Here is a 13406-nt window from a genome sequence, read left to right as displayed (position 1 = left end):
TTGGAAATGAAGTGGAATGAAATTTCTATTAGGTATATTATTAAATATATCAAATATATCAAATTAACACTCTAATTCTTGGTAGAATTTTGCTTTCTATTCTTAATTTTATAGATATATATGTATCTTAAATAATTTAAATTGAATGAGTACATATGATAGATTATTCACTTTTAAGTTTTTTTATAAGGTTAATTATTTTGATAGTAAAATTCCTGGAGTACAGTTTCCTTACAATTTTGCTTACAAAATAATTTTAATGAGGCAATAGAAATAGATTTTTCTCACCTAATATTGCTAAACTTAAAACGATTGGTTTTTAAATGTTATATATTTGTGACTGTAAAACTTTTATGCTATTAAAAATTTTTTTTTTTTTTTTTTAGTTTTCGGCGTGTATACATAATGCATGCACAGGCTATGGCATCCGGAAGAGTCAAATAAACACACTGAAAGGCAGGTTTTCATTTCAGTCTTTTCATCAAGAAATCATGCAATTTTAAGGTAATCTTACTCTTATTCTAAGAGTCACTTAAACTCAATTCAGGAAAAAGAACACAAGATATAAAACAAGTTATTACCACTAGAAAGTAAAAAGTGACATTATAAGCAATTTCAGCAGTTTGTAAAGATTCCCTTTACTGAAGGAAAGTTCATTTCCTTAGGGAAAGCAAGCAAAAAACTGATTCTTGTGAATGGCAACTTTGTATATGAATAAAATTAGTAGTTTTTGCCTTAAAATGGAAAATCCAGGATTCTCTTTTCAGTCTACAGATATAAGGATGAGAAAACTTCTAGTCTACAGATATAAGGATGAGAAAACTTCTAGTCACTAAATAATGACTAGAATGACTTCTAGTCATTATTTATAGTGCTTCAAATAATAAGACAAATCTAGTGACTTTTCCGCCTCTTTCTTCTTCAAAAAATGTAGGTCAGGAGTGATAGCAGTGTTAGAGGCAGTGGAATTTCCTCATCTTTTATCAAGTGTCTTCTTATAACTATAAAGAGGAAAGGGAGAATTTTGCATTCAGGACATCATGATAGAACTTAAATAACGATTTCAACCTTCTGGTGAGTTTGTAGAGTGTTTCTCTGTCTTTGCCTCTATTTGTATCCTTTTCTCTGTCTCCCTGTCTCTTTCTCCTGCTCATATACACAAAACACACAGAGATTATTTTTCTTATGATTATAAGGGATTCAAAGAATCATGAATATGTAGACATAAGGAACTAGGTATGAAGAATAAATATAAGAAAGGGATAGAAACTGTACCAGTGAAATTAGTGAAGGATAATATCTAGTAGTAGTTTTTATGCTATAAAGGGTCAATTCAATGATTGCCTACTTAAATTTAATGTTTACTTACATATAATAAAAATTTAAATAAATTAAAGAATGAGACAATGATTAAACTTAAGTAGCTTTGAAAAAAGGCAAGGAATTTGTACAACACTTTTGCTGTGAAGCAAAGAGCACACTCTCACTACTTTGTAAATCCAAACTTGGTAAGATAACTGTATTTTATGGCACATAAATATGTATGACACCCCCCAATTCACCATCCCATTGAAGAACGGAAGGATAGTTTTCTGACAGGTTAAATATCCGTAAGACAACTCATTATACTTAGAAGTGTAATATATTTTCATATAAATATGGAAAGTTGGGTAGATAATGAAAAGGACGAGGCACTTAAATGCAACTCACCGCTGTTAGTGTTTCAGGATGGGAAGTTGACTCACTGGAATTACAAAATGGAAATAAGGCCCCAGACGATTCAGCGCAAAGTTTATCTTGTCCTGAACTCAACTGTTCGTTACATTTTAGAAAATTAAACTCTGTCTTTCCAGCATGGGCAACGCGCAGATTGTAGGAATAAGGTAAAGTCCCTTCGTTATAGCTGGGGAGAACCACGGGTCCAGACTTGACACAAAGACCAGGCCGCAAGCAGCCCCAGGTGGTGGGGCTGGAGGAGCGTCTGAGGCGCAGCGCAACCGCCAGAATCACCGCGAGGAGGAAGAGCACTGAAATCAGGGCTAAGGCCACCACTAGGTAAAACTGTAGCTCAGCCTGGGGGTCAGAGGGCTCGGCGCGGTCACTGAAGTCTGGCAGAGCCTCCTGTAGGCTGTCTGCGAAAATCAGGTGCAGCGTGGCGGTGGCCGAGAGGGGTGGCTGTCCTCCATCGCGCACAGCGACCAGCAGGCGCTGGCGGGCAGCGTCCCTGTCGCTCAAAGCACGCGCCGTGCGCACCTCTCCCGTGCGCAGCCCCAAGCTGAACAGTCCGGGCTCGCTGGCCTGCAGCACGTGGTAGGACAGCCAGGCGTTGTGTCCCGAGTCCGCGTCCACCGCCACCACCTTGGTGACCAGGTAGCCGGGCTGCGCGGCGCGCGGCACCGTGTCGAAGAGCGCCGAGCCGTCGGGCCCCAGCGTCGGGTACAGCACCCTAGGCGCGTTGTCGTTGCGGTCGCCCACCAACACGCGCAGGCTCACGTTGGCGCTGAGCGCGGGCGAGCCCTGGTCGCGGGCCTGCAGCGTCAGCTCGAAGGCGCGCAGCTGCTCGTGGTCGAAGGCGCGCTGCGCGAACAGCACTCCGCTCTGCGCGCTCACGGACACGTAGGACGACAGCGCCCGCGGCTCCAGGTCGCTGGCCACAATGGAGTAGGAGATGTAGCTGTTGGGTCCCAGGTCGGGGTCGGAGGCGCTGACTTGCGCTATAGAGGCCCCGGGCGGATTGTTTTCTGGCACATGGACCAGGTAGGCTGACTGCTGGAAAACCGGAGCGTTGTCGTTGACGTCGGTGATGTGCAGGGTGATGGTAATGCTGGAGGAGAGGGGCGGCTTGCCTTTGTCGGTGGCTGTGATGGTGACGTTGTACTCCGGGGTCTGTTCCCGGTCCAGGGTCCCGTCTGTTACCAACTTATATGAATTTTTAGACGAAGAGATTATCTGAAAAGGTACATCACCGTCTAATCGACAATATACCTCCCCATTCTCCCCGGAATCTCGGTCGTTTACTCTGATCAAAGCAATTAGTGTTCTCGGCACTGCGTTTTCCAGAATCCTTTCTGGTAGAGAATGGATTGCAATTTCCGGGCTGTTGTCATTTTCATCTTGAATGTTAATTTCAACTGTACATTGTGCAACCAGTCCTCCACCATCCCTTCCTTCCACCACAATAGAATATTCCTTGATTTCTTCGAAATCCAGTGTCCTTAAAGTGGTAATTGCTCCGCTCTTTGAATTCAGACGGAAGACTTGCCCGGTCCTGTAGAATGAATAAGTGATTTCTGAGTTGACGCCCTCGTCCAGGTCGGTGGCTGACACCTGCAGCACAGTGGTGCCTAGGGGCACGTTTTCTCGAAGGCTGACTCTGTATATGTCCTGGTTGAAGATAGGAGGATTATCATTGGCATCAGTGACCTGGACCCGGAGCTCAGTGGTGCCGCTTAGCGGTGGATCTCCGCCGTCCAAGGCAGTGAGGATCAAATTATGATAACTTAGTTGTTCCCGGTCTAAAGGTTTCTCCAATATCAGTTCCGGGTATTTGCTACCATCTTGTTTCTCCTTATTTATCAATGAGAAACTAGAGCTAAGAGAGAGTTTATAATTCTGGAGAGAGTTTAAGCCAATATCTGCATCTTCCGCTACTTCTAATATAAATCGCATGCCAGGCAGTGTGGACTCACTTATTTGCAGCTCAAAGGAATTTTGCATGAATTTTGGCGTGTGGTCATTAATATCCTCGATCTCCACATTCACGTGATAAAAGTTCAATGGATTTTCAGCAACAGCCTCAAATTCCAGCGCACAAGCCGGCTTCTTCCCGCATATCTGCTCCCGGTCCACTCTACTGCTCACAAGTAACTCCCCGCGCTCTGAGCTCACACTGAAATAAGGCTTCTCTGAACTGATGCGCAGTTTTCGAGTCGGTAACTCGCCGACACTGAGTCCCAGGTCCTTGGCGAGGTTCCCCACCACGGAGCCCTCGGGCAGTTCCTCGGGGATCTTGTAGCGGATCTGCTCAGAGAGCGCCGCCGGGCAGAACAAAGACAGCAGGAAGAGAAAGAGCACTGGCCGTCTCTCAGCCCAGCCCCTGTCCCCAGCGCCGCTCCCCATCCTTCTTGCTCCCCTCAGCTTGCTCACCGGCCTGGAGGCGTGGATGACAAATAATCCCTGCGTTGCAGATGTCGGGAGCTCCGAACAGGCTTTAGTTTTTGCACGGGGTCAGGCTTTCTTCTTTTCCAGAGGAGGAAGCGGTGTAAAGGCTTGCTTTAGCGCGTCTGAGTTGGGTAAAGAGCTCTGCGGTTGCGCGAGGCGATCGCCGGTGCCGAGTTTATCACTCTGGCCAACAGCGGCGCCCAGAGACCGCACTAGGAAACTGCAGCCTCTGCTGCTTCAGTCCAACCAGCTACAGTAATAATCGTGTGCCTAACTGAACAAGCTATGTTTTTATGTTAATATATTTAATATCTTAAATTATAAGTCTTCCTTTAAGGTATCTTTTTCTTGTTTCCAAATTATTAGACATATCATGTTGGATTTTTATACACACCTACATATATTGGTACATTCATTTCACCATTCAACAAACATACATGGAACTCTTGCCTTGTGCTATGTACTGCCCTTGTCATTGGTGATACGATAATGAATAAGACACAGGTATTGCCTTCAGAGAGTTTATCATCTACCGATTTCAAAAATTCATCCTCTTCATTAGCTATGACGTGAAATAATTTCTAAACTTCTTTTGATTCTTGTTTTCCTCAACATTTCTACATAATTAATGCTGTTTCATATAACATATTAGAGAACATCCATACTGTTGAAAACTGTCTTGTAAAATTGTGCAATTTTGTAGTAATGCTCAAACATTTCTTCCCCTATAACACTTTCTTTATAAAAATAATATTTTACTCTTCCAACTACCTTAAGAAGTATTCAATCGTTCAAAAGAAAACTGTCCCTATGATGTAGCCAAGGCATGATTTACTCTATCCTCTTCTTCATATCCCAAAATTACTTGGCTTATGTCACACTCAATATAGTACATAACTCATTCTTAAAAGTCATTAGGGGAATGTTTATTCTTCCATATAAAGTCACAAAGGGATATTCTAGTAGGCTGCATTACTTCCTTATCTATGGACCTATTTTACACTGAATGAATGACTTTGGAATTAGAGTATTTGAGCTCATGGTGGTTTTATTTAAATAAATTTACTTATTATAGTGATATTTGTTCTAATTATTTTACTTTATTTGTTAAAAAATTTTTGACAATAAGTGAATATTTTGAGCAAGAGTAAGGATTTTCTTTCCTGTCAGGGCAACTTTCCACATACATTTTAAAATTGCAAAGTGTCACCTGATAATAAAACAGAGGTTAGCTTTATTGAAAAGCTATAACAAGGAATACGGAAAACACACACACAGTCCAGATGGAGTAATTTTTAGTTGAATTAATTAGCTTGTTTAAAATTTATGAACATGAAACTTCTGTTCATAAACTAACATTCTCAGACTCTCTTACCATGAGAATACAGCACATTTCACAAGGCTGCATCACCAAAGCAGCTCTTTGGAACTTTACTCAAACATGTTCTTCTGTATTTTACAAAAGTCACCTTCAACAGTTTAAAATGACATTTTACTACAAATCTGTTTTTCTGGGGGGGGGGGGGAGAGGCAATAGCTTTAGACTTTAGATTCCACTACTACTCCTTTGGTATGAGCCCTGGGTGACCACTGACACACAAACTCAACATTTAGAGACCAGTCTCACCTACCACCAGGATCAGATCTATCCTTTAAAATAAGTTCACGTTTTGAAATATAAGAATCATTAAAGCTTTTTAAGGGTATTAAAGCAGACATGAGGCTCAGAAAAGAGGTTTAAAGTGAAAGAATCTTAGAAAGCCCAGTTTTAGGTCTGAACTCTAAATATAATTCTAAAAATTTTACTTCTAGTAATCTAATCTAAGGAGTTAGAAGTCTCGATAATTTTCCCTCAGTTCTAACTTAGGAATATATATGTGTATATATATACACACATATGTATACATATACATACATACATGCATACATACATACATATAAACAAACTTACCTTATGTGGTTGAGTAACTATTTCTTAAGTGAATAAGTGATAAGTGATAATTATAGTAAAATGTGGAAGGCTTTAAGGGGTTGAGAGTTCACATTTAAACAACCTTGTTCAAGTCTTTGAAAGCAAATGAAACAAACCATGATGATTAGGACTCAATTTTACAGTATCACCACTAAAGTAAACCTTAAACTTTGTGGTATATCTTAAATAATATTTTAAACTTTCTTCAAAACATGTTTCGAAACATAAATTTATTTAAAAATAATTCCTCTTAGAAATAAATATAAACAAAAAACTGAACTCACCTGAACAGAAGTAGTGTCATCCTTACCTTCATGAAATTCTATGGATGTTAACAAAGAATCACTTTTCTCACAGCTGTCATGGCTGATGAGTGTGTCCGCATAGTTGGGCTGTGGGAAGATCAGGTGACTCTTTCCTGAGTCTGCAGTGAGGGAAACCTCATGGGAATAGGTCTGCAGGAAGGCTTGTACTCCCTCCACACCTACAAAGCTTGAGCCTGGCAGACCCACCAACCCGCCGCCCGAAGCCTGAAGCAGATTTGACTTGTGCCACCGCCATAGTCTGAGAGCCAGTAGCACAACAACAAAGGCGAGGAAGACGCAGGAGACAACAGCCACAGCCACCACCAAGTACAACGTTAGGTCCGAGTCATTAGAGCTGGTGGGGTTTCTGATGTTGCTCAGGTCAGCCAGGACATCTGGAATGTTGTGGGCCAATGCTACAGTGAGCGAAACAGTGGCGGAGAGAGGAGGCTGGCCATGGTCCTGGACGGCCACCACCAGGCTCTGCTTGAGGGTGTCTCTGTCCAGCAGGGCCCGCGCCGTGCGCACCTCACCCGTGTGCAGCCCCACGGTGAAGAGCCCTGGCTCGCTGGCCTTGAGCAGACGGTAGGACAGCCAGGCATTCTGGCCTGAGTCTCTGTCCACTGCCACCACCTTGGTCACCAGATAGCCAGGTTCCGCAGAGCGGGGTGCTAGCTCTACACCAGTGGAACCATCATTGGGGAGCGAGGGGTACAGGATTTCAGGGACGTTGTCATTCTGGTCCAGCACAAACAGACTCAGTGACACATTGCTGCTGAGTGGAGGGTCCCCACTGTCCCTGGCAGTCACCAGTAGCTGTAAGTCTTGGATCTGCTCATAGTCAAAGGAGCGCAGTGCATACAGCACACCAGTGTCAGAATTGATGGAGACATACGAGGACATAGGTGCCCCCATGATGATATCCTCGGTCACAGAGTAAGTGACCTGGGCGTTCTTGCTACTGTCCGGGTCATAGGCAGTCACAGAGAAGATTGAGGCGCCTCTGGGGTTGTTCTCTGGGATATAGGCTGAGTAGGAGGCATGAGGGAATGAGGGTGGATTGTCGTTGGTGTCTGCCACATGCAAGGCGATATGAGTTTCAGTAGATAAAGGCGGAGTTCCTAGATCTGAGGCCATCACTGTGATATTGTACACTGAGGTCTTTTCTCGGTCCAAATATGTCCATGTTACCAATCTATAATAATTATCTATTGACTTTTCTAATCGAAAAGGCAAATTATCACGTATGTAACAGACAACTTGACCATTCTTTCCAGAGTCTCGGTCATGTACATTCAAGAAGGCAATTACTGTTCCTGGATGAGTATTTTCCAAGACTGGGCTAAACAAAGATGTGACAATCACTTCAGGTCTATTGTCATTTACATCTTCTACCGAAATGAGCACTTTGGTCCTCCCCATGAGTGCCCCCACATCTTCAGCTTGTATTTCCATTTCAAAAAATGCACATTCTTCATAATCTAGACTCTTTGCTGTTGATATTTCCCCAGTATTTTCATCAAGCTGGAATAACGGAGATTGTTTCTCACTAATTTTCCAGAATTTATATGTCACTTCCCCGTTGGCTCCCTCATCTGGGTCGCTAGCTCTTACAGTAAGCAGCCGGGTGCCCAGGGGCACATTCTCTGGGACTGTCACTCGGTAAATCGGCTGAGTAAAAACCGGGGCGTTGTCGTTCGTATCCAATACTGTCACTTGGATGTGCACTGTGCTGGAGCGACGCGGCTCGCCGCCGTCGGAGGCGATGAGGACCAGGTGGTGAGCAGCCTCTTCCTCGCGGTCCAGGGCGCGCTCCAGCACCAGCTCTGGGGTGATAGTCCCGTCGTCTCCAGTTTGCACATCCAGGGAGAAGTGGTGATCGGGGCTGAGCTGGTAGTTCTGCAGGGAATTCAAGCCCACATCCGGGTCAACAGCCTCTGGGAGTGGATAACGTGTGCCAGGCGCAGTGATTTCGTTAATCTTTACTTCCACATTTTCCGCCTGGAATTTTGGGTTATTATCATTGATATCAGTGATTTCTATTTCTATCCCAAAAAGTTTTCCTCTATCCTCAACCAGGATGTTTATATTTACAAGGCAAGGTGCGCTCTGAGCGCAGAGCTCCTCCCGGTCTATCCTGCCTGCGGTGACTAAGCTGCCGCCCCTCCGGTTCAGAGCAAAGAGCTGAGTCCTACCTCTGGAGACGATGCGGACTCCGTGCTTCGCCAGCTCTTGTGACTCCAGCCCCAGGTCTTTAGAGATGTTACCCACGAAGGATCCTTTGTCGCTCTCTTCTGGCACTGAGTAGTGGATCTGTCCCTCCCCGATCTCCCACAGCGTGCCCAGAAGCACGCACAGCAGGACCAGTTCGCTGCGTCCTCGGTAATTCTTGGGAGCGGCCATTGTTCTCTTGTTACGGAATCCACTTAGAATCTTCACTGGACATACGTTTCTTGTTTACCTTTCTGCTGCAGCTATGGAGATCAATCTGTCGAAAGCTAGGGGGTCCCAAATTTTGGGACGGAGTTTCGCTGCAGCCCTGCAGTTCGTTTGTGGGATCTGCGGGTCTTTGTGAGGTGGGAGCCCTGAGTATCCGGACGGCGTTCGGTTATATTTATCTCCAAATTAGGTGAACAGCGGCGCTTAGAGTCCTGAACAGTTACTGCACCTACTTAGATTTGTAATACTGTATGCTAGATTATTGGGAAAAAAATACTATTTGCTTTTTAGTTCGTTTTGCATTTATTTAATCTGTACCTGAATTCATATTTAAAAATTGCCAAGAATCATGGGATGCAATAAGGTTAAAGTCTTACAAAGTATTACAAATGATCAGATTTATGGGTTAGCTTCATATTAAATTATTCATATTTCTGGAATACATTTACTCTTTTAAAAATTATTAAACTTTTATTTCTTGTTATGCTCTAAGATTTATTGTAAATGTCTTCAATATATATTGTCAAATAAGTAAGAACTCCATTTGTCACTAGAAATTCACTTATAGACTAATACAGACCTATTAAAGATGATTGACTAAGAAATTATTTTACTTGGTTTAAACTAATTAATCATTATAATAAGCTTACTTTAGTTATTGTTTTTAATTTTCTTTAGAAAGTCTTTTAAATTGTACATAGATAAAATTTTCAAATTAATATTGTAAAATTTTAACAGTTTAAGTGCTTTTACTTTCAAGTTTTATTAGAGATTATGCTATTTGGCTATTTTATTTAATTTTTTCCATTTGAATCGAAAACACTTGAAAGGTACAAATAAATTTACAATGAAAAGTAAATCTATTTCCCATTTTTCTACCAATAAGAGATGATTACACTTTAAAGCAGACTTAATTATCTTCCTAAGGTAGACATGTGTTCTAAAGTTATTCTCACCTTTATTAGTACCTTAAAGCAAAAGAACCACAAAAAAGTAAGGAACACATGATTATCACTAAGGAGTTAAAAATGCCAGTATAAAAAGATATCTCTTTTTATTTTCCAACAGTTTGTAAAGTGGCCATGAACTAAAGCAGTTAGTAAGGAAAATCTAGCAAAAGGCTGAAACAATGTATTATCATCTTTTTTTATATACTTGTATGCACATCAGATTAGCAATTTTGTCTAAAATTTGAAGAATTCAACTATCTTTTATCCTAAAGATAGCAGAATGACTAGAAGACATCTAGCTATGTCAGTTTAAGGCTGCAAAAAGACAGGTCAAATATTGTCTTTTCTTTGATGGGAAGAGCTGACAGAAAAAGCTTCAGTGCAGGTTAATCCTGAAAAACCTATGGTGTAAGTAGGGAGAACATGTTTTAATCTTATGGTGAGCAAAATGGACCTACTGCTAAGTCAAACCATTTTACACACAACACTCACACAGTACATTGCATACAATTACAACGGGTCCATCTACATAAAATGCAGGTTAAGATGTATATTCTAGGTGATTTTGAAGCAAAAGGAAGTAAATATAAAAGAGAAAACATCAGATTAGTATGGAAACGAAAACAGTAAAAATAGGTTAAGAAAAATAATTTTAGCTTAAATTTTTTTCTTTAAATGTTTACTTAAATGTTTGCCTACTTTTACATTTATAGCATGTCCCAGTTGAATAAAAAAATCATCTATTAAATGACAAAAATAAAGAGAAAAATCTCATTAGCTTTTGTGACAGAGCTTATAGCATGGTTAAACATTTCCCTTTGTAGATAAAACTTCACCCTCACTGCTTTGTAAATCTGAGCCTGGTAAGACATCCCTAAAACACAAATAATTGCTCCTACTTCAACCTCCCTTGAAGGATGGTATGACAGCTTTCTGACTGGCTACAACTTTCTTAAGACAACTTTTAAATCTGAACATTGTATGTTTCCCTGTAAATATGGAGAACTGGATAAACCACAAGAAGCAGGTTATGCTTAAAGAAAACTCACCTGATGGGAAGTCGACTCACTGGAATTACAAAATGGAAATAAGGCCCCAGACGATTCAGGGCAAAGTTTATCTTGTCCTGAACTCAACTGTTCGTTACATTTTAGAAAATTAAACTCTGTCTTTCCAGCATGGGCAACGCGCAGATTGTAGGAATAAGGTAAAGTCCCTTCGTTATAGCTGGGGAGAACCACGGGTCCAGACTTGACACAAAGACCAGGCCGCAAGCAGCCCCAGGTGGTGGGGCTGGAGGAGCGTCTGAGGCGCAGCGCAACCGCCAGAATCACCGCGAGGAGGAAGAGCACTGAAATCAGGGCCAAGGCCACCACTAGGTAAAACTGTAGCTCAGCCTGGGGGTCAGAGGGCTCGGCGCGGTCACTGAAGTCTGGCAGAGCCTCCTGTAGGCTGTCTGCGAAAATCAGGTGCAGCGTGGCGGTGGCCGAGAGGGGTGGCTGTCCCCCATCGCGCACAGCGACCAACAGGCGCTGGCGGGCAGCGTCCCTGTCGCCCAAAGCGCGCGCCGTGCGCACCTCTCCCGTGCGCAGCCCCAAGCTGAACAGTCCGGGCTCGCTGGCCTGCAGCACGTGGTAGGACAGCCAGGCGTTGTGTCCCGAGTCCGCGTCCACCGCCACCACCTTGGTGACCAGGTAGCCGGGCTGCGCGGCGCGCGGCACCGTGTCGAAGAGCGCCGAGCCGTCGGGCCCCAGCGTCGGGTACAGCACCCTAGGCGCGTTGTCGTTGCGGTCGCCCACCAACACGCGCAGGCTCACGTTGGCGCTGAGCGCGGGCGAGCCCTGGTCGCGGGCCTGCAGCGTCAGCTCGAAGGCGCGCAGCTGCTCGTGGTCGAAGGCGCGCTGCGCGAACACCACGCCGCTCTGCGCGCTCACGGACACGTAGGACGACAGCGCCCGCGGCTCCAGGTCGCTGGCCACGATGGAGTAGGAGACTTGGCCGTTGGGTCCCAGGTCCGGGTCGGAAGCACTGACTTGGGCGATAGATGCCCCGGGTGGGTTGTTCTCGGCCACGTGGACCACGTAGAAGGCCTCTTCAAAACCCGGCGCATTGTCGTTTACATCGCCGATGTGCAGGGTGATGCTTGAGCTGGAGGAGAGGGGCGGCTTGCCTTTGTCGGTGGCTGTGATGGTGACATTGTACTCAGGAGTTTGCTCGCGGTCTAGAACTCCAGCTGTCACTAATTTATACGTGTTTCTTGAAGAAGTGAGTAATTTAAATGGAACACCCCCTTCTAATTTACAAATAACTTCTCCGTTGTGTCCGGAATCCTCGTCACGGATTTTGAGTAAAGCAATGTATGTTCCTAACCTGGTGTCTTCCATAATAAGGTCTGGTAGAGATTGGAATATCACTTCTGGGACGTTGTCATTTACATCTAGGACTTCTATCTCCACAGTACATTGTGCAACCAGTCCTCCACCATCCCTTGCTTCCACCACAATAGAATATTCCTTGACTTCCTCAAAATCTAATGTATTTCGAATAGTAATTTCTCCGGTATTAGAATTCAGGTCAAACTGGGTGATCTGGCCTGCTTCAGTGAAAGAGAAGGTGATCTCGGCATTGACACCCTCATCCTGGTCGGTGGCCATCACTTGAAGCACAGTGGTGCCTGGGAACACTTTTTCCAAAAGGCCCACCCTGTATCGCTCTTGGCTGAATACTGGGGGATTATCATTGGCATCAGACACTAGGATCTGTATCTGAGCGGTGCTGCTTAGGGATGGATCCCCGCAGTCCGAAGCAGTCAAGGTCAAGTGGTAGGACTTCTGCTCTTCCCTGTCTAAAGGCTTCTTCAGTACTAGTTCAGGGTATTTACTACCATCTAATTTCTCTTTATTCACGAGTATGAAATGATCATTGGGACTGAGTTGGTAATTCTGTAGTGAGTTGGTGCCAATATCTGCATCATGGGCAGATCCTAAGATAAATCGTGCCTCAGGCTTTGTGGACTCACTTATTTGCAGCTCAAAGGAATTTTGCATGAATTTTGGCGTGTGGTCATTAATATCCTCGATCTCCACATTCACGTGATAAAAGTTCAATGGATTTTCAGCAACAGCCTCAAATTCCAGCGCACAAGCCGGCTTCTTCCCGCATATCTGCTCCCGGTCCACTCTACTGCTCACAAGTAACTCCCCGCGCTCTGAGCTCACACTGAAATAAGGCTTCTCTGAACTGATGCGCAGTTTTCGAGTCGGTAACTCGCCGACACTGAGTCCCAGGTCCTTGGCGAGGTTCCCCACCACGGAGCCCTCGGGCAGTTCCTCGGGGATCTTGTAGCGGATCTGCTCAGAAAGCGCCGCCGGGCAGAACAAAGACAGCAGGAAGAGAAAGAGCACTGGCCGTCTCTCAGCCCAGCCCCTGTCCCCAGCGCCGCTCCCCATCCTTCTTGCTCCCCTCAGCTTGCTCACCGGCCTGGAGGCGTGGATGACAAATAATCCCTGCGTTGCAGATGTCGGGAGCTCGGAACAGGCTTTAGTTTTTGCACGGGGTCAGGCTTTCTTCTTTTCCAGA

General features: G+C 44.2%; 2 protein-coding genes across 2 annotated transcripts in view; both read right to left on the bottom strand.

The window, feature by feature from the left end:
• The window catches only part of LOC120581195 (protocadherin gamma-A3-like), a 142910-nt gene that overhangs the window by 86215 nt on the left and 43289 nt on the right, over window positions 1–13406 (bottom strand). The window lies entirely within an intron of this gene.
• Window positions 10847–13310, bottom strand: LOC120581459 (protocadherin gamma-B4-like). Its single transcript, XM_039836378.1, has one exon. The coding sequence runs from the start codon at window positions 13274–13276 to the stop codon at window positions 10862–10864; it is 2415 nt and encodes an 804-aa protein (XP_039692312.1). The 5' UTR covers window positions 13277–13310; the 3' UTR covers window positions 10847–10861.

This window comes from Pteropus medius, unplaced genomic scaffold (assembly GCF_902729225.1).
Source record: "Pteropus medius unplaced genomic scaffold, Ma_sr-lr_union100, whole genome shotgun sequence".
NCBI lineage: Eukaryota > Metazoa > Chordata > Mammalia > Chiroptera > Pteropodidae > Pteropus > Pteropus medius.
The sequence above is the reverse complement of the archived record's forward strand: the minus strand, read 5'-3'. Positions and strand labels throughout refer to the sequence as shown.